Consider the following 21736-nt stretch of genomic DNA (forward strand, 5'->3'; position numbering starts at 1 on the left):
TGAGGAACACCACAAGTGACTTTGAGTTGGGTGGCCGAAAAATCCCCCAGCCGGACCGCCTGGGTGCGGTCCCTCAGGAAGGACGATAGCCAGACCAGGGCTGAGCCCCCGAACCCCGCCGCTCCGACACGGGAAAGTAAGATGGAATGATCCACTGTGTCGAAGGCGGCGGAGAGATCGAGGAGCACCAGAGCCTGGTAGTTGTTTTGGTCCAAGCCCTCCCTGAGGTTATTCAGGACCGACACCACGACGGACTCGGTGGAGTGCCTAGGCCGGAAACCTGCCTGGCGGGACGCTAGGCCCCCATTGGCTTCTACATGGGCACCGAGGACCGATGTTACATGTCGCTCCAGCACCTTGCCCAAGTAGGGCAGGAGGGAGATGGGACGATAATTAGCTGGAGCAGAGGGATCCGCGCCAGGCTTCTTCAGGATGGGCACTATGGTGGCAGATTTAAGAGCTGGAATTACCACCCCCTGAGCCAGCGAGCTATTGAGAAGGGAGATTGGCGGTTTGGGGCAAACGGAGTAAATCTGTTGCAGAATATGGGCTGGACAGATGTCCGCCGGGGAACCCGACTTTACTTTGGGAAGTATTGCAAGAAACACTTCTTCGGTAAGCGGAGGGATAGAAGAAAGACAGCAGTGAACAGTCGGGGGGAAAAGGCTCAGAAAAAGTAGGGGAGGGAAGTGAGATGTTGGCTTTGATGTTGGCAATTTTTTCTAAGAAATAGGAGTTCAAAGAGTCACAGAGGGACTGAGAAGGGGGGGGTTTGAGGGTGGCCCTGTCAGAATAGGCCAGGTCCTGAACGATGGAGAAAATCTCCCTGGATTTATTCTCCGCTGCCAGAATTTTAGCTGAGAAGTGTGTAGTTTTAGCGCTCAATATGGCCCTTTTATAGTCACTCAGCAAAGTCAGATAATGAGTTTTTAGTAGAGGGCAGTAGTCCTTTCTCCATTGCCTCTCGGCCCGCCGGAGGGTCAGCTTTTTTATCTTCAGGTCATCGCCAAACCACCGATTTGACTCCTTGGATCTTCGGGTAGATATCCGTCGTAATGGGGCTACCGTATCGCAGCCTCCAGCAAGCCAGGTGTCGATAGCAGCGGCTTGAGAGATAGAAGATAAGCCCTCTAAATTAGGTGCGGAGTTCAGAAGGGAGGATGACAAAGCAGGAAGGTCTACCCTATTCCAGTTCCGCGCCCAGGTGTTTTTGGCAGGCAGGATCTTTATTGCCGACTTAAGGCGGAGGGAAAAGGAAATCAGGGTATGGTCTGACCAGGGGCATGGGGACACGGTCATGGAAGAGACCGAGGTGTTAAGAGACCAAACCTGGTCTAGTACATGACCGTGAATATGCGTAGGAGTCTGCAGATGGGAGATAAAATTCAGGGATGCAAGTGAATCAGAAAATTGCTTAGAGGCAGCACATTCATGTGCTGGGTGTTAGATGCATAGATGATTGGGCACAGGAGCTGGCTTGTGGCAGGCTTGTACCCAATCACAAACATACTGAGCCAAAGGCGGTACACTACAGGGCTGGATGCACAAGAAGTAGACCAATGTCTATTGCGAATTTATCTTTTAAAAAAGCTTCACAAATTAACTGAAACAAACCACAGTAATATCAATGTATAGTACAAACACTGTTAACATTGATACAGAAAAACAACTTAAGAAATTTACTGGGAAAAAAACAGTTAATTTTACAGTAGGATTCCAAATCAAAACCTAAAAATTCCTGAATACAAATAAGGCAGCAAATACAACCAACAATGACACTGATGAGTTCACTGGTGACATTATATATCACCTTACCTGTGACATTATTGATGTAATCTCTAGGAGCCAATCGCTCTATTCACAGTGATGAATTGCATTATGGTTGTGTGCGCCTCTGACTAAAGACGAATCCTGCACGGCATATGGGCCTAAAGGAACTTTGCAAATTCCAGTGACTGGTAATACACAAGAAATTTATTGAAAGCTGCAATGATGACTTATTTTCTCAATCCAGCATTTGCATATTTATCTAGCTTCTAATTATTTGTGTTGGTCTTTATAGCAGCACAAGTGAATATGCAAATTCATAGTTCGAAGGCATGCCCTCTCAGTGGAGGACATTACTATAACATCTAGTAACTACCTACGGTATGAAAAAAGGGCTTCTGTGCGACTTAGAGCGACAGCTACATTCCTTTTCCAATTTCCATTTCTAGCATCTACAAAAAAAACTAAAAAAATATTTATTAGGAGTAATGATTGAGTTTTTTTATTTACCCATCACTTGTAATACCCAAGTAGATTAAGGATTCTTCACCATCTAGTAAAACGTACAAGAAAAGCACTGAAAAAAACACAATAATGACCATCATCATAAACCAGCACCGGCATAATTGCTTAGCCCAATGAAAACAAGCACACAACATAAGAATGCACATTTATATGTTGAGGTTTTACCCTCTCTATGAGCTACAGTCATACTTTTTAAGCCATCTGTCCCGCTTTCAACAAAAGGAAACATTCAGAGGGGTTGAGGGGGGGAAATCTGTGCTCTTCATAATCCTCTTGTATCCGAAGATTGCGTAGCCATGGTGAGCATCACAAGGACTTATAGTAAGGGCGCTAATTACTGCAGCATGGTAGAACAAGCACATGTATCTAACTCAAGATGGACATCTAACACCTTGCACTACTGCAGCTTTGTGAAAGACTTTTCAATCACTTGTATCCGACCCGAGAGGAAACTCTAGTAACACCTTGCAGTACTGCAGCATTGTGAAATGCCAGAACTGTTAAATATGCAAATGCTTGTTCTTAATGGCTGTCACTCATTGAACCCTGGTTTCTGGATCATTACCCAACTGAACCAGTATGGCATTAAGAATCCATCTGAAAAAAATCAATTTGCACCCATAAACGATCACTGAAAGTCACCTAGCCATATAGTGACACAGAAAAACAGTACTGCGGCAGAGTCTCAGTTCAAATTGACAAACTAAAGAGTGAAGAAGACATGGGTTAACTAAGAGGCAAGCCTAGGAGCACAGGGGTAGGCTGTCCCTACTGGGAACATCCCTCCCTCACCAGACTACACCACAATGAACAGAATACTCACACTCTGCTCGTTTTCGGGGCTGTACATCCCATATTTAGTGTTCTGTCGTGCACCAGGCCCCACTCCTAGATCTGTGCTTCTGACATCTCTCTGCAATTTCCCGAGATCTTTCTTATATGATCGTAACTTGGTCATCATCTGACTGCGGAAGAAGGCAGGTGCGTACTTCAATTCTCCTTCCATCTCCACCAGCTGCAGAAAAAGAAACAATTTGTAAAGGACTAAGTCAGACATTGTACTGAAGTTTTAAATGAAAATATATCCTCATTATTGAACACCAGATTATACATAGGGAAAAACGTTCTGGTTCAGAAAAGAAGATGCATCATACTACCTACCTGGAATGCCCTTGATCAAATTAGCCAATGGTAGGCGTGCCAGTGGCCCTTTCTACACGACTACAGGACTTGGGAAAGTTACTTTGTGTCATTGGAGCCACTGCCCCCCTTTGGCGTGGCAGCAGGAATCAGGTCAACATCTTCAAGATAACTTCTGAGAAAGAGTTTAGTATGATTTGGTTTCTGTGAAACTGCGTTAGTTTAGTTAGCCAATAAGATTGTAGTCATACCTTCCTGAATAAAATTAGGTCAGCAAGCAAGACAGTCTTCCAAATTGTAGTATGGCTAAACTTTAGCAGGTTTCTGCTTAACTAAATCCAGAAGGAAACTATGATCTCAAGGGGGAACAAATTCCTTAATGTGAAGATTAAGTGCATCAGTCACCATGATAACGGCCTGCTTCAGCCGTTAACAAGAAAAGAGTTTGTGTATTTAGGTGTACAAAAAATGCAGAATGGCACCATTCCCAGGAATCTAGCATAATTCTTGAGAAAGCAATATAACTTTTAAAATATACAAGTCTGCCAACAAAAGAGGATATAGAATTGGATGGAGACCTTCAATCACCTATTTTGCACTCTAACAGTTGAATTCTTCCCGGCAGCATGTATAAATTACAGACCGGCTACAGAAATGTTCACTCCAGCATATCCTAGAGACTCGGAGCCAAACCTTTCAAGTAGGGTGATGAATGGAGTATGTTATTTATGCTGCATTCTTCATTTTTTGCTGAAGGTTGAGGGCCTCAGAATAGCTCAAGTCCTCACATTACATCTGGTTCAACCCATGGTAAGCGGACAGTGAAAGAACTGGTTTTAACCAGGATGGTGTTTAGTCATTTTTTTATCATCACTGAGCTGAAAAGTTGGCCTTTTTGCACCCCAGTAGCATTTCCTAAATTAAAGGTATAATGTGTTCTGAGGTGCTGTGAATGTGTCAGGAAAATAACTCAGAATGAGCTGACTTTCTCAAAGTCCAAAAACAGCAGATTTTAAACCCTGAAGGGACCCTTGCAAGCAAAGAGAACCTTTTGACGATAAGCTCCCAGGTAATGTTGCCTTTACACTGGAAAATGACAGTGCTTGTTACTTTCGGTCTCCCCCAACATCGGTGGCAAAATTAAGCACTTTGAGTATCCCAGTAATGCCACTATTGAGCTAATGGGGTACATCGCGAAAGCACTCTGACTCAGTCAGTACATAACTGGCACTTGGGCATTATGTGAGCCCAGCTAAAATGTATACAAGTGCTAGTTAATTTCAAATTCAAATTCAAAAAGCTTTATTCGAAATTCATGATTGAAATCATAAAAGCATACATTTAAAAGGTGCATAACACAAGTTACAGAAAGAAGGGTTTGTTACATTCACCAACATTAAAATCTAGTAATACCAAGAAGTACAAAAGAATCTAAAATGCAGTTCATTTTCAAAGTCATTACATTGAATTCCTGAATTTGATCAATAATTTTAAAAAACTCAATACAGAGTGTGCAACAATAACATTTTCTAGCTGTTGCAGCCTAATAAAAGCAGATCTACAAGTGTGGTGGCCCCATGCCCTCAGGATTGGTTTCAGGAAGGCCCAACATGACCACCTTCAAGGCAGCCACCCGCAAACACCACCAACTGATTCGATCCACCAAGAAATCAGCTTTCAAGAATCGACTCGACAACAACGCCCATAACAGCAAAGAACTATTCAACATCGTCAAAGAATTCACCAACCCCACCGCAGCCTCAAACGACATCACTCCCTCCCAAGACCTCTGCGACTCGCTATCCTCCTTCTACAACAAAATTGCCGACATACATAACAGCTTTGAGAACATTTCCAATGAACAATCCTCTCCACCCCCCTCCGAAACTAAACTGCCCTCTAACAACCTCAGCGCCTGGAACCCAATCACCACTGAAGACACCATCCGCCTAATGAACTCCATCCACTCTGGCTCGCCAACCGACCCCTGTCCCCACCACATCTTCAACAAAGCAGACTCCATCATCACACCCCATCTCCGTGATGTCATCAACTGCTCCTTCAACTGTGCTACCTTCCCAGAAAGCTGGAAACACGCCGAAGTCAGCGCCCTCCTGAAGAAACCCACAGCAGACCCCTCTGAACTTAAAAACTACCGCCCCATATCCCTCCTCCCATTCCCGGCCAAAGTCATTGAGAAAGCCGTCAATAGCCAGCTCGCCGCCTTCCTTGAATCCAACAACTCCCTCGATCCCTCACAGTCCGGCTTTCGAGCCAAACACAGCACCGAGACCGCCCTCATCGCAGCTACAGACGACATCCGAACACTACTGGACAACGGAGAAACAGTGGCCCTCATTCTACTCGACCTCTCCGCCGCCTTCGACACAGTCTGTCACAGCACCCTCATACAACGCCTCAGCAACATCGGCATACAAGGAAAAGCCTAGGACTGGATCATCTCATTCCTAACTGGAAGAACTCAGAGAGTCAGACTTCCCCATTCAAACCAGAAGCCACCGAAGTCATCTGCGGTGTACCACAAGGATCATCACTTAGTCCCACCCTCTTCAACGTTTACATGAGTCCACTCGCATCCATCGCGCGTCAACACAACCTTAACATCATCTCCTGCGCTGACGACACCCAGCTGATCCTTTCCCTCAACGAAGACCCTATCACCGCCAAAACCAATCTTCACGAAGGCATGAAAGAAGTAGCCGAATGGATGAAAAACAGTCGCCTAAAACTTAACTCAGACAAAACGGAGGTGCTCATCCTAGGATCATCCCCCTCTGCCTGGGACGACTCATGGTGGCCTTCGGCTCTGGGCACAGCACCCATACCCACAGACCACGCACGTAACCTTGGCTTCATCCTAGACTCCTCACTCTCGATGACCAGACAAGTCAACGCCGTCTCATCCTCCTGCTTCAACGTACTTCGCATTCTCAAAAAAATCTTCAGTTGGATCCCCTCCGAGACAAGAAAAACTATCACCCACGCACTGGTCACGAGTCGACTGGACTACGGAAACACCCTCTATGCCGGAATCACAGCCAAATTACAGAAAAAACTCCAACGCATCCAAAACGCATCAGCGAGACTCATTTTGAACATCCCTCGCCAAGATCACATTACCGGCCACCTGAAAGACCTTCACTGGCTCCCCGTCAACAAGAGAATAACGTTCCGTCTCCTCACCCACGCACACAAGGCCTTCTACAAACTAGGACCCGAATGCCTCAACACCCGACTGTCCTTCTACACTCCCTCCCGCCAACTAAGATCCGCCAATCAAGCCCTCGCCGCAGTTCCACGTATCCAAAGATCCACCATGGGAGGTAGATCCTTCTCCTACTTGGCGGCTAAGACCTGGAACTCACTCCCCACTCACCTCCGCCTTACACAGAACCACATCTCCTTCAGAAAAGAACTTAAAACCTGGCTATTCGACAAATAATGAACCCCCTTCCCAAGCGCCTTGAGACCCTCTAGGTGAGTAGTGCGCTATATAAATTCTTGAACTTGAACTTGAACCCTAGGAGCTGAATAAAATTTGCAAAAAAGAATACAGTGAGTGTTTGATTGGGCGGAGGTTTGATCGCATGGGCAAATAAGTGTCTCCCTTGACCAGTTATTACAGACTGGAAAAGTAATTAAGCGAAAGAAGGTACCAAACCTAAAACGGGTCAGTAATATTCTAGAATAACAGTTAAAAATCGCTTAGAAGATACAGTTGAGGCCCTTTATTGGGGGTAATTTGCTGGTAATCCATGACTGAGTTTTTAGATTTTTCCATGTCCCATCTATTATTGGCTAAATAGTCCAGAGCCATTTTTTTCAGTAGCTTTCTTGCAACCACCTCCATACTAGATGGTCTCGTAAAGTACTCTGGATGGCCAATCTCAGTTATCAAGTTTTTAACATATGCCAGCCATTTAATGTTGCTGACACTGTCAAGGGTCAAACAATCAGAGATTAAATTGCGGTTTAAGGATATCTCCGGAATGACCCACACCTTATGCCATAGTAGTATGGGCGCAATTTTTATGACATCTGAAATGTACGATAAGCCGAGTTCAATATGTGTGAGGTAGGTTGCTGTTGATTTAGGGGCCCCAAGCAAGTATCTGAGGTACTGGTTCTCGGTTAGTTGAATCAGTGATGCATTTTCGATTCCCCAGATTTCTGATCCGTATGAGGCAGTGGAGATACATTTAGCCTTGTAAATTACGGTCAGTTCCTTCACGGGTCTACCCCCTATTTTAGCCGCAAAGTTGTTTAGGGCTCCTACAGCCCGAGAGAAGGCTAAGTTTCTTGCCCTCACGGCAGTATGCCAATTGCCTCGCCTATCGAAATTTATTCCTAGGTAAGAGAATTGGTCGATAGTCTCAATCCTCCTACCCTCGAGGAATATTGAGCAGGATGCTTTCTTAGAACCAGGTCCACAGGCCATGGTGAATGTTTTCGTGATGTTTATTTTTAGGCCCTTATCTTTCATGTAGTTGGAGAATTTCAGAACGGCCCTCTGTAAGCCTACCTTGGTTCGGGACATAATGGCAGCGTCGTTTGCGTAAAGGAGTATTGGCACCGGCTGCCCCTTAATCGATGGATAATCGAACTGAGACTCTTTAACGTGATTATCAATGGAGTTTATATATAGGGTGAACAGTAGGGGGTGCTACTATGCACCCCTGTCTCACACCCCTTCTAATGGGGAACTTATCCGAGCACTCTCCCCGAGTGCCGTACCTTACCATGGCTCCAGCACCCCTATATAATTCCTTGATGAATGTAAGGATTTGATCATCAATGCCCATGTCAGAAAGTGTGGACCACAAATTATTGTGGTCCACACAATCAAAGGCTGAGCTCAGGTCAACGAAAGTGATGTAAAGATTACCCTTCGTAGCTTGAGTATAATTTGATATAACAAGGGCCAGGTTTAATCCCTGTTCAACTGTGCCTTTGCCTGTTCTAAATCCGTACTGAAGGCTGGAAATAATATCACCCTCCTCCGCCCATATTTGAATTCGGTTTAAAATTATACGGCCTGCTACCTTCATTAAGGCGTCAAGAAGGGAAATTGGCCGATAGCAGGTGGGGCCGTTCCTATCTCCTTTTTTGAAGATGCAAACCACTATTGCTTCGGTCCAAGTAGGTATAAAGCCATGGGAGTTTGCGCTATTCAGGACGTTGGTTAACATGGGGGCCCAAAGATTAATTTCAGTTTTGAAAACATCTATTGGGACCCCGTCCGGGCCCAGAGCTTTACCTGAGGGGCTTTGTTTAATTGCGGCAGTGACCTCTTCGCTAGTGAAGGTGTTACCCAGCGGGAATACACCCAGGGAGTTGATATCACAATCTTCTGATGTTATTATGGTGTAGGATCTACGTGGTCAGAGGGATTAATGTTGTCATAAAGACGTTTAAAACACTTTACCCAAGTTTCGCCGTTAATGGCGATATCTAGTGTGTCTGTCTGCTTGTTCTGCAGAGGGGGGACATTAACCGCCTTCCAAAAGGCATTCATATCCCTGTTTTTTGAGGAATTAATCAGAGCTGACCATGCCTCTAGCTTCAAGGATTCTTTACTAGTTTTGACTGCCGTGGAATATAGCTTTCTGGCTAGGCGGATCTCCATCTGGGATCTCGGAGATGTATGCAGTGCCTTTTTTAAAGCTTTAAGTGCTTTAGTACAGTTGTTATCGAACCAGCCATTTGGTCGGTTTGATGCGGAGCGGTGCTCCCTGGTCAGGAGCTTTTTTATTTCTATTTGTATTTTTAGGAAGGAGACCAAGATTTTTGTTGGAGTTTCTATAAGAGACAGAAAAGTGTAGATTTCTTCCCTGGATTTCGATACTAAGTTTATTAACAATCTCGCTGGGTCCACCTTATCCCATTTAATGGAATATCTGTTTCTACGCGCTAAATTGATCGCTGGTTGATATAAGAATTTGTCCCCCCCGGGCCTGTTCTTGCCCATCTAGTTTTATGGAAAAGGAGATCGGGTAGTGATCGCCATGGATGACATCCAATGTTTCCCATGACTTTACTATCCGGGCATGGGTTTTTGATAAGAGAGTAAAATCTATTATAGAGTTACACCCCCTCCTGTGAAATGTTGGCTGGAAGTGGAGGATTTGGGAGCATAGCTCGTTAATATAGAATAAATTAAAATAGAAGATCATGTTGTTAAATATATCGCCTGATGTGGTGTGAATGAAATGGGTCGGGTTGTCGTCCTTATGCTCACCTAGGCCGCACAAGCCCTTCGAGCAATTGAGACAGACAGTACAATTAAAGTCACCTACCCAGATCAGTAACAACACCCCTCCTGTCTGGTCCTTAATGGTAGTGACACTGTGCATCAAGTTATTGATGACCTTTTCCAGGGTGTGTATAGTCACATTATTATAGAAATTAATTAAAAACATGTTTTTGGTATTACCCCATTTGATTGTTAAATCTGATAATGTTCAGTGGACGAATTCCTGAGTACTTTAAGCCCACCTGTGGTAGAGACATACGTACACAAACCTCCCTTGTTTCTTCCCTGGGAAGTTAATTGTGCAGGTGTATGCAAAGTCTGAAACCCCAGTAAATGGATTTCATCTAGGGTCCAGGTTTCCTGGAAGCAGAGGATATTGTAATTGGCAACTAGATCAAGCCATGAATTTTGAGACACTTTGTTTGCCAGGCCTGCTACATTCCAGGATATAATTTTATGGGTAGGTTTGATCAGCTTGGGGGTTGTTTTTCTGTCCCTTTCCCTATCGACCATAATCTTGCTAGATGGAAGGGCTTCCCTAGGTTGGTGTTCTGTTAGTGCCCTAGGGTCCAATGATGGATTAACTAATTCCTTCTTGGTCGGGTGGTTTGGGGCCCCCATGTCCATCGGTTCCCTGTCTTTCTTTTTATCCTGCGTTCTGAGAGTAGGTTACACTTAGTGCTAATCTGATATACAGAGGGCTTTAGGGCTATTCTTTGCTGCTTCCCCGCTTAGACAACCGTCTTCTGTCAGTCTAGGTCATCCATTCCTGCTAAGGGTTCGTAACGATTTCCTAGAGGAATTGACCAGTGTGGGTTGAACGATGCCCGATGTTGTCTACACAGGTGATGGGATAATGGTCTGGCTATACCTGGCAGTGGTTGGTATAAGGGTGCCCTGGGATAAAAGGGTCTGGATGAATAGAATCTAGAATTACGGCTAAGATTATTTAAGGTATCTCGGATGTCGGGGGTGGGTGGTGGGTGGTGGGTTTAAGGAGGCCAATAGGGATTGGGGATAGAAGTAACTCAAGTCACGGGTTGATATGCCACCCTCACCTCTCTCCAGATACCAATCAACTATATGGGTGGCTGCCCTCCGGTCTCTAAAGTTGATGATTACATCTCCTCCCTGAATATCTTTGGGTCTAGGTCCCACCCATGATAGCTCCTCACAAAGGCTATTTCCCCGTTTATATTAGGAGGCAGTAGTCCAGGCAAATGTATGTGGCTGACACCTGAGAAATGAGATCAGGAACTCACTTCACAATGGGTAAAATGGTTCACAGACCATATTAATCTAAGGATTTCTTCCTCATGCATTACAATGCAGTCATAATTGGAAGGCAAACAAGGTGGTCAATGAGGCACACACTGGGGATAGAGACCCCACTGGTGTTTAGTCAGCCTACTGCTGAAGTGCCACCACAGCACAAGTGTGGATCAAAAGGTAAAGCTGGCATTACAATTGAAAGAACAGATAAGCAGGCATCTTTAGCCACAGTTTGACTATAGGAGTGGTGGTATGAAGCCTTAACTAAGAACGGTGATAAAGGCAATTCCCCACACCCAGTGCTTAAGTTCAAGTTCAAGTTTAGAATTTGTATAGCGCACTACTCACCCAGAGGGTCTCAAGGCGCTTGAGGGAGGGGGGGGGGAGGGGGAGGTCCTTTACTTGTCGAAAACCAAAGTTTTTAGTTGTTATCTGAAGGAGAGGTGGTTCTGTGTAAGGCAGAGTTAGGTGGGGAGAGAATTCCAGGTCCTGGCTGCTAAGTAGGAGAAGGATCTTTCCCCCATGGTGGATCTTTGGATTCGTGGAATTGCGGCGACGGCTTGGTTGGACGATCGTAGTTGGCGGGTGGAGGTGTAAAAGGACAGGCGCGTGTTGAGGTATTCGGGTCCTAGGTCGTAGAGGGCTTTGTGTGCGTGGGTGAGGAGACCGCTTCTGAACGAGTCAGGACGGTCACAGCGCTTCACCGGACGGGACCTTTCCTGACTATCAGTGGGAGGGAGGAGCAGCTGGGAGGCGGGAGCGGGGTGGAGAGACGGGCTGGAGGTACAACAACAAAATGGCAGCAACAACAAAAGCCAAACAGGACGAGATTGGGGCACGATGTGAAATATAGCTAAGGGCAGTGTCACCGGCACAATCAGGCACTAATTAATATTAGCAAGCAGTGCAGCGCTACGATAATACACAGGCACAACTAATTTCAAAGCAATGCGAGCAGTGCACAATTACTTCTTGGCCGCAGTGAGGTTATCATCGGAACTGGTCGTGATGCGGATGGTGTTCTTGTGGACGATGGCGATGCCTCCTCCTGTTTGGTTGATGCGGTCCTTTCGGATGATCTTGTAGCCGTCCGGGATGGCTATGGCGATGTCGGGCGTTGAAGAGGCGTTCATCCATGTTTCTGTAGGAAAGGCGACGTCCGGTGATGTGGTGTCGAATAGGTTCCAAAGTTCAATGGCGTGTCTGTGGACCGAGCAGGTGTTGAGCAGGATGCATTTCAGGTGGTTAGTGTCGGAGCTCTGTTTGGGGTTTGTGTATTTGGTGTGGGTCCTGATGCAGTCGAACTTGCAGGAGTGGCAGGTGAAGGGTCCATGGGTGTGTCCTGGGGCGGCTTGGTAGCAGTTTGGGAGTCGGCCGGTGTTGAGTGTTGAGAGGGTAGCGGCGTCATACGTTATGCGGGTGGAGTGGGTTGTGTGGGGACCAGGGGGTCTGGAGCGGTCCAGGCGCGGACGGGCGTAGACGGGCTTACCTTTGGCGCACCTTCGGCGCGCATGGGGCGCGTCCGCTGCGCGCAAGTGCATCTGACATAAGTGGATAGTGGAGGGGGGCGGAGCGAGGGCAGAGCAGCTGGGAGGCGGGAGCGGGGTGGAGAGACGGGCTGGAGGCACAACAACAAAATGGCAGCAACAACAAAAGCCAAACAGGACGAGATTTGGGCACAATGTGAAATATAGCTAAGGGCAGTGTCACCGGCACAATCAGGCACTAATTAATATTAGCAAGCAGTGCAGCGCTACGATAATACACAGGCACAACTAATTTCAAAGCAATGCGAGCAGTGCACAATTACTTCTTGGCCGCAGTGAGTGAAAAAGCGCTACAATACTGAGCGGGCACAAAATAATAAGGCAATTAATTACAAGGCAATGCACAAGATCGTTTTTGGCAGCAGTGGGGAAAAGCACTACGATACCCAGGAGACCAGGGAAGAGCGACTGCTTCTGAACGAGTCAGTTTGAGTGTAAAAAGCAATACTCTATGACAAAGCACTATATGAAGAGGAAATCTGGACATTGTGCCAAAGTAGTTGGGAAACTGAAGAGACAGTTATGATTAGGTCTAATAACGTAAAGAGATTACTTTGTTATGTAAAAAGGACAGGAGGGTCAACTATTTATTAAAGAAAAAGTTTAATGGAGCCATTCAACAAAATCGGATTCGGAAGCACAAGCACAGGCAACGTAAACAAATAAAACAGACAGCTAATTCTTAAATTATAGAGGCTGTGAATCTATATGTGCTACTACAAATAACAAGCACTGGCAAAGGCAATAGGTCTCGCTGCCAAAAGGCTGTAGAGAATGCCAAAAAGGAGCAATGATGATGCAGAGGAATTTTTTTTAAGTGTCCACATGCACCATTAAACCTCCATGCACCTATTAATGGTGCTGACGCCATTTTTTCTATTTACGGATCTGAGAAAAATCTGTAGATAATAAATATTACATAGAACTAGTGTGAAATCACTTTTTTTAAACAGCAGGGGGCTGGCAGCAACTTGCCGCCCGGTCCTTCCAAAAAAAAAAAATAATAATAATAAAGACTGAAGGGTGGGGCGAATCGGATGGGGAGAGGGGAAATGCAACATGGGTCAGTGGGAAAAGCACTAGACATGAAAGAATCAAGCTCAACAGCTTGCCCTCTGCGCACTGTAGCTATTACCCTTTTGGGTTGCTAATCACTCTAAACACTTTACTTATAAAATTTCAAAAAATCAAAAAATCAGAACAACACCAGCTGTGGTTATGATTATATTAAATTATATTATCAGAACATGATCACAATTACATTCACAATTCTCATGTAGTTTGTACAAAAAAGTTAATTTGAAATTTGATGTTGTAATCACATCTGTGTAACTTTCATCTTACAATTTATGGCCATAAGTTATCATGCCCAATGCATTTCGGGCCCCACGGCCCTTCGTCGGGGGCAGTACCTGAAAAAAGACATAAATATTGTTGTTGCTTGATATACTGGTCTAATATCATACAGTGTTGCAGTGAGACACAACGAGTTTTAAACATATAAAAAATCCAACTGGGTGAAGTTGACAACGACGTTTTTCTGACAACAAACTCTAAGGTAACCTTCATCATGAGTATACATAATTAAAATTTCATACTCGTTTCCGTGTGGGTGTATTGATCCATGTTTGTTCGTTCTTTTTTTAGTTCACTGAGAAAACGCTTCCTTGATTCACCCCGTATCTCACAGAAACCCCAGATTTTGACATCAGTTTAGGCCATATAAGTGAGTCATTTCATATTTAGGGTTATATGGTTACCCTCATGTGTTTGAATGCATTTTAATAATGTTATTTCAAATTGCCATTCTGTATATTATCATTTTAATTATGTATACTCATGATGAAGGTTACCTTAGAGTTTGTTGTCAGAAAAACGTCGTTGTCAACTTCACCCAGTTGGATTTTTTATATGTTTAAAACTCGTTGTGGCTCACTGCAACACTGTATGATGTTAGACCAGTATATCAAGCAACAACAATATTTATGTCTTTTTTCAGGTACTGCCCCCGACGAAGGGCCGTGGGGCCCGAAATGCATTGGGCATGATAACTTATGGCCATAAATTGTAAGATGAAAGTTACACAGATGTGATTACAACATCAAATTTCAAATGAACTTTTTTGTACAAACTACATGAGAATTGTGAATGTAATTGTGATCATGTTCTGATAATATAATTTAATATAATCATAACCACAGCTGGTGTTGTTCTGATTTTTTGAAATTTTATAAGTAAAGTGTTTAGAGTGATTAGCAACCCAAAAGGGTAATAGCTACAGTGCGCAGAGGGCAAGCTGTTGAGCTTGATCCTTTCATGTCTAGTTCTTTCTGGCGCAGTATGGGCATTGCGTCCTCCTCTGCAGCACGCTTAGAGAACAGGGCAATTTAATAATTAATTATTGCAAAAAATTGGAGTGCCTCTCCCATCACTAATTTTCAGTGGGAAAAGCACACAAGCGAGAAAGCAATGCAAAGCGCGGGGGAGGGGCAGGAGTTTAGTGGGAATCTTGCAACATAGGAGAAACAGCAACAAATAGTGTGTGGGGGGGCATCTGGCAAGTGGAAAGGAGAAGAACACTAGCGGCAGACCTGGAAAACAAATACACTCTAATTGAGGGTATAAGCAAAAAGAAAAAAATAATTCCCTAAAAGCAAGCAGCAGAAGGATATAATTCAGCAAAGCCAAAGGATAGCAAAGAGGCTCTGCTCCAGGGGACAACATGGAATAATGAAAGCCACTGAATAAGAAGCACGGAAATGGGATTGACAATAAACCAACCAATGGTAAGCAATAGGCAGGCTATATGCCCACTCTAAATACTTTGTAAGCCCAAAATACGTCTTTTTTAACCAGCCAGTTTGTACTGTCCGATAGGTTAGCTCTAAAAAGAAAAGTGACCTCTTTCCAACATGTATAAATAGATGCAAAGCAGCCAAACACCTAAGAAACCTTTCAGGACTGAGCAGTTGCCATAAAGTACTCCACTCATATTGAACTCCGCTATGACCAGGAATAGATGCTCGTGTCCATAAAAATTCAAGACCTTTAAGAAGTCTTTCAAAATCTGAGTGTTTAATGGAATCCAAGCTGAACCAAAGGCAGTGATAACCCAAATGAAGTAGTAAATGCAAATAGAAAAGGGCTATCAGAAGTATTTAAAGGAGGAGGCAAGATTTCAGGGGCTGCGAGAGACATGGACAGGAGGAATAGTGCCATGGCAGTTCCAGCTAAGATCCATATAGGCCTGATGGTCGTTCTGCTACCTGTTAGCTCAGAAACGGAGCAGAAGATGAGAGCACACACCGGAATGTGCTACTTATTTTACAAATAAGTCAAGGTAACACAGGCCTTCAAAAAGGTTTTTAAAAAGACACATGTAGCCAATAAAACCACATTTATTTTTTCTCTATTGGCTGCACTGGCACAACTATCTTTGCCTCAGGTTGACCAATGTAACTGGTTTTGTCCCATTAGCACTGTAAAAGCAGGCGAGCTGAAAAGGGAATCGAAATGTGGATAACACAAAAACGTTATCATTTCTCCCCTCCACCCTACTTTATTTCAAGGTCCGAGAGAAGTAAAAAGTATTATGAACTACATATGGCGATCAAACTTAAATATGCCAGATGAAAAAGTAATCATGAGAAACACAGTTTCAGGGGAGTGGGTTAGTTTTAGGAATACTGTTTATTTAATTTACGCACATGTGAAAACCTATTTAAAGCAGACAATTTTAATTCAAAATAAACCTTAAATGGCAATTTTCAGCTAAAATTGTGTTTGTTACATTACTAAGTGGAGAGTCCTTTCTTCTAGGATGCTGTATTGCAGCATGCAGGTGAAAGAGACAAGCAAATAACTAATGCAAACAAGAAACTACAAGTAAAATGGCATATACATTCAGGATCCAAGTCCAATTATGAGCAACTAAACAACCACATTTGTTTTTAAAGATTAAAATAGTTACCATTTCATTAGCTTCTTGTTGTTTTTCATCAAACTCTCGCACTAGCTTCTTCTTCTCTTCTGCAAAACAAGAATTTACAAAATGGTGTTAGTAGCCAGGAAAGCGGATCCTACAAGAGTATAGAGATTTTGTTTAAATTACAGCATTTGTTATTGACTTCAAAAGAGTAAGTGAGAAATACACTCCAAGCAAACGCCATTTTGGAGGACATCACAATGTGCCCTGCTCAACTAAAAAGAGGAATAAGTAGTAGCTTGCAAGATGCATGAGTGAAGCTACCTTACTGACCTTGTGGGGAAAACTATTCGTTTTTACAGAGAATGACTGTTTTATAAATGATAAGGGGTTGCACATACTATTTTTTTTTTTTAAATGGCCGGATTTTGTAGAGTTTTATCCTTATGATATAGCTTGAAAACATGAGTGATGGGAAGCATACCCATGATAACTCATGCTGAAAGTGGCAAAAATATACAAGCGTTCTCCAAACTAATTCACTCACTCCGGAGAGTTACGAGGAGCTCCAACCTTTACTGGTTTTCCATTGATACCCCAAAATGGAGGGTGTAGTTTCAGGGGAGGGTGCAAACAAACGTGCCTAAGCAGGCGCCACTCACCACTAGAAAACGACACCAAATTCTTAGCACATAATACTACGACCTGGTGAGGTAACAGGATGGGCAGAGAAACTGTTAATCACAAAATATATACCCGGGGCCAAGCAATATCCCATGCTTACAAAATAAAGTTGTTGATATTTGGCATCCCTTGGCCAGAAAGCAGAATACATTTGTAAAAAAAAAAAAATGTTTGCACTGTATTTTTAACACTTTAAGGTAACACCAGAAACACAGGTGCATTAAATACACCAATCCAGGTTGGTACATAAAGGGAAAAGAATACAAAGACTTACTCTAAATAATGACTGCGCTCTCCCTGCACCCCTTTTTGCTAGTCTCCGTTAGTCTCCCAGTGCTCAAACGTCATAGCTCTCTCTTTATGTATAAAAAGCGTAAATTTACATTTTCCAAGATGTTCAATAATATAAGGTATACATGGCTTCAGGTTCCAACTACATTACAAAACACACGTATAATTATTTCAAGTACATAATGAACACTCTTGTCTTTTCTCTAAACAGCCTGGAGTTCACCTCATCAATCTATTCAGGGGTGCCTTGGTGGCCATGTCTAGAGTATCGGTTTCTTGCAATATATAAGGAAGACAGGCCACATTCCCTTTTGCCCAGCCACTATATCCCATAACATTGCTGTCAGCTTCTCAACGACGGAGATTCCAGATTTGACTCCACTATAATTCTAAGGATGGTGGGGGGGAAGGAAATCGGGTGCCTTCCACTTCTGGGCTACAGTCAGTCTTGCAGCAAGTAGCAGTTGGGATAGGAGTCTACCAACAAGAGTTTAAAGTAGGAACAGTCCCTCATCATTCAACTGCTGCAGTAAAATCATCAGAGGGTCCAATAGCAATTGGGTTCCAGGAATGTCTTTGAGCTGCTGGACCACTCGTGTCCAGATGCCTTGTACACTATCACATAACCACAAATATGTGCATAAAAGTACCAAGCTTGTGACCTCCAAGCCAACAATTATCAGGACCACCGTAACTACCAGTTAAACATTATTTTGTAAGCAGTTCAAGTATGTTCTGGAATATCTAGGCCCATATCTTCATCCAACTGCTGGATGTCCAATATGGTCCTGAATGATTGACTTAGTTCTAAAACTCTAGAGTCTAGTTATGGCCTTATTTGTTTCCTCTAGATGAAATATATGTTCTGGATTAGTCCGTTCTCTACATCCCTCGTTTTCACTACAGAAGTCAGCGGCCAATGTAACAGCTGCGTTATTTTATAAAGGTTTTGTGGTCCGAACAGGAAATCATTGGTGTAACAATCTCTGCTCTTAGGTGTTCCTTCGTCATTAAGCATACCTAGTCTTATTCCCTGCCTACCTACCCATGGTGAATAACAACGATTGAACAAATCTGGTGGAAAGTCAGGGTTGCTCACTACTTGGGTAAGCAGTAATGGGTAGGTCACTGCTTGATGTGACCTCACAAACCTATGCTGGTAGTGTAGTGTTATTTCAGTAGAACATTGTAGTTGTCAGTGATATGTTTGTGGGTACATTGGTAGCCAAAATAGATCAGACAGTGGGAATTTACTATAGTCTTGTTCGACTACCACCAAGGTTTCATTTTAGTCTGTGAAAACAAAGTAAAAAACTGGTGCCAACTGAGCAGCTATGATGTACCTATGAATATCTAGTATGCCGATTCCTTCTTCCCATTGTGAGAAGTACACCACACAGGAGCGTCTATCATTAAAGATAAAAGTCTATTTTTTCTGTATTTTTTTCTGAATCACCCAAAGTGTCTTTCATGGGAACACAAGAGGCAGGGTTCACAGCAAGTATAAGAGTTTTGGTGGGGGAAGAAGCGAGGAAGGAGGGTTGTACCATTTTAAAGGCAATTAATATGTCGCAGCATTGGGACCTATAAAGGTCTCTGGAGAGGGTATCAAGGAGAGAGGGCATATTAGCAATGTATTTTTTGTGGTAAAACTACTACCAATAATTCAATCCCGTTTGGAGGCCATCTAAACCTGCGAAATGCTGTCAAGGTTCTTAATTTTCTATTTGTGTTGTCCCACTTACATGATGAAATACTAAATGAAATTAACTTGAAAGCCAGACACCTCTGGGAAGATGTTGAGCTCCACAAGCAATGTGGGACAAGTTTGGTTAGGAAACATCATGTCATTAGAAAAAACAGCTATTTTAATCTGTTTCCATGCAACCATCAGCTCCGATAACTCAGCGTTGGAGTTTATTTACTGTATTAAAGGCTCCATGGTTAGGAAGAAAATAGAAGGCAACAGTGGACACCACTGTTTCCTCCCACTTGTCAAGGGTATTGGATCAGATGTATGGGATAAGTCAAATACTCCTAAAAGTTTGCTAGTAACAGGGTTTGAAGGTTCAGTCTGAAACAGGTCTTCTGAACAAATGTCCAGTGCACCCTATCAAAAGCCTTAGTCGAATCAAGCGAGGGTAGGACTAATTATGTGTGTTTTCACTCGTTGCCTTATGCATCAAGTTCAGGGCCTGTCCAATATTATCTTCCATCTACTTATCTTGCATCTACTTATCTTTTAAGAATCCAGCTTGATACGGCAAGATTATAGCGGGCCAGATGTCTCGAATTCTTGTAGTGAGAATTCTGGTGAACCTTTACATAGCTATTTAATAAAGCTATGGTCCTGTGTGAGACACAATTTGTTGGATCCTTCTAGAATTTCATAGAAAAGTGAGGGTGGATTACATCATTGTAGGATTAACTCAGCCGGTTTGCAAAATTGTTGCAAACAAAACAATTTAGTTAGCGGAGGGAAAATAACCTCCACATACGCTTTCTAAAACAACTTAGAAAACCTATCTGGGCCTGGGGAGGGATTTATTAGCATCCCTTATCTCCTCTTAGGAGATAGGTTCCTCCAAGCCAAGAAGCAGTTCTCAGAGAATCTCGAGATATCGAACTCCCACCACATACTGATCCTGAAGAACAGGATCGCACAGAGTCTCTCTAAACAGCGGTGAGTAAAACTGTGTGAAGTCATTCAGTATATCCTGGACCGAGGATTTTCCCATCTGGAGTTCAAAGAATACAACATTTAATACTATTTAGGTCTCAGCGAGAGTGTGGGGTGTAAGTTTGGAGACTAATATATTGGTGTACCCCAAATGTAATCATCATAATAAATGGTCATCTAGTGAAAAATAATCTATCCTTGAACACATCATCCAGACTGTTCCTTAGTTCCATCTACACAGTGATCTGCAAAATAATTTAGGAGTTCTGTCTATCAAAGCAAAAGTGTGTTAATAGAGATAATAATTGCGCTTGTAGGATCTCCATTACAAAATGCATCATGGCCATTAGCCGATTCCGGTTTCAAAACACTAAGATCTAAAGTTTCTGTTTTAAATTTAGTTCTGATGTAGTCGTACTTTACTATGCAAAAGTGAACTAGAAAAATTATTTAATCAATTGCAACCTCTTTGCCATTTAAACCTGTGTGATTTTAAGATTTTAAGCTGGGTATTTATAAACAAATATGTAGCCACTTTGCACAAGCTAAATAGAAAACTTCTCAACCCATAAAATAATTTATTTCCATAACAATTCTCATCAAATCATATTTAGTAAGGGGGAGGGTGGGGACTAGCAGGTGCACCAAGATGACAAATGTGCTTTCTTGAGGTACCATTTATCTGACATCTTCAGTTATGCCAAGAGGAAGATAGACGAAGGTTACCTGTTGGTAGGGGCAAAGAAATAGTGTTGCTAGATTTAGCTCTCCCAGGCAGCGGAGGAATGACGAATGCAGGAGTGTTGTTGACTTTTCCCAGCCGGAGAGAAGAGCCGATTGGCCAGCTGGCTGGAACCCGGTGGGGCAAACAAAATTTCATGGATGCCTACATAAATGGTTTTAGCGTAATCCAGCTTAGATTGAATCAAGACATTGACAAATTTCATGTGCCAGTTGCTGTGAGTGTATGGAAAAGTTTATTTAAGCTCGAGTTGCCCAAAGTGCAGACTGGACATTTTTGACACTTGTGTTTTAAGTTATAGATTGGTATCAAGATGGGTGCACAGGCTGTGTATGTCGTTAGGTGGGTATGAAAGAGGATGCATAAATGTAGACCAGTAGTCTGCGAGCAAGGGCAGAGGATCTTTGGGACGTTGCAGCAACTCAGTTTTGTTACAAAGCATCTTTGGGAAGTTACAAGACATCAACAAGCGTATTAAAGTAAGTCAGCTAGTCAAACTTTTTCCATCTTGAGCACAGTTTATATTTGCCACCCTCCGAGACAACCTCGCCAGCATCGGACTCAACTCGTCAACACACCGGCCCACAGAGCTGGACATACCCTCGACCCCATCTTTGCATCAGGAAACAGTGTCCACTTCAGCCGCACAAAGCAACCACCATGAACCGACCACAACTGCGTACACTTCACAGTCGACAAACCCAAGGCACCCAAACCAGCACAACGCCCACCACGGAGGAACTGGAGCAAGATCACTGACGAGCAACTCAACTCCACCCTCACCAGAGACGACCACACCCGGAAATCCGACGCAAACATCGCAGCCAGAGAACTCCACACGTGGATCGCCCCACTAAGCAACCCAGACGAACAGCACCCCAGGAAAGCC

At 43.5% G+C, this 21736-nt stretch overlaps 1 protein-coding gene across 1 annotated transcript in view; it reads right to left on the reverse strand.

The window, feature by feature from the left end:
- The window catches only part of VTI1B (vesicle transport through interaction with t-SNAREs 1B), a 181845-nt gene that overhangs the window by 131737 nt on the left and 28372 nt on the right, over nucleotides 1-21736 (reverse strand). Inside the window, exons 2-3 of the mRNA XM_086937164.1 lie at nucleotides 16496-16554; nucleotides 3116-3307 (exon numbers count right to left, since the gene is read on the reverse strand). Coding sequence (XP_086793290.1) covers nucleotides 3116-3307; nucleotides 16496-16554 — 251 coding nt within the window. The remainder of the gene's footprint in view (nucleotides 1-3115; nucleotides 3308-16495; nucleotides 16555-21736) is intronic.

This window comes from Lissotriton vulgaris, chromosome 9, assembly GCF_964263255.1.
Source record: "Lissotriton vulgaris chromosome 9, aLisVul1.2, whole genome shotgun sequence".
Taxonomy (NCBI): domain Eukaryota; kingdom Metazoa; phylum Chordata; class Amphibia; order Caudata; family Salamandridae; genus Lissotriton; species Lissotriton vulgaris.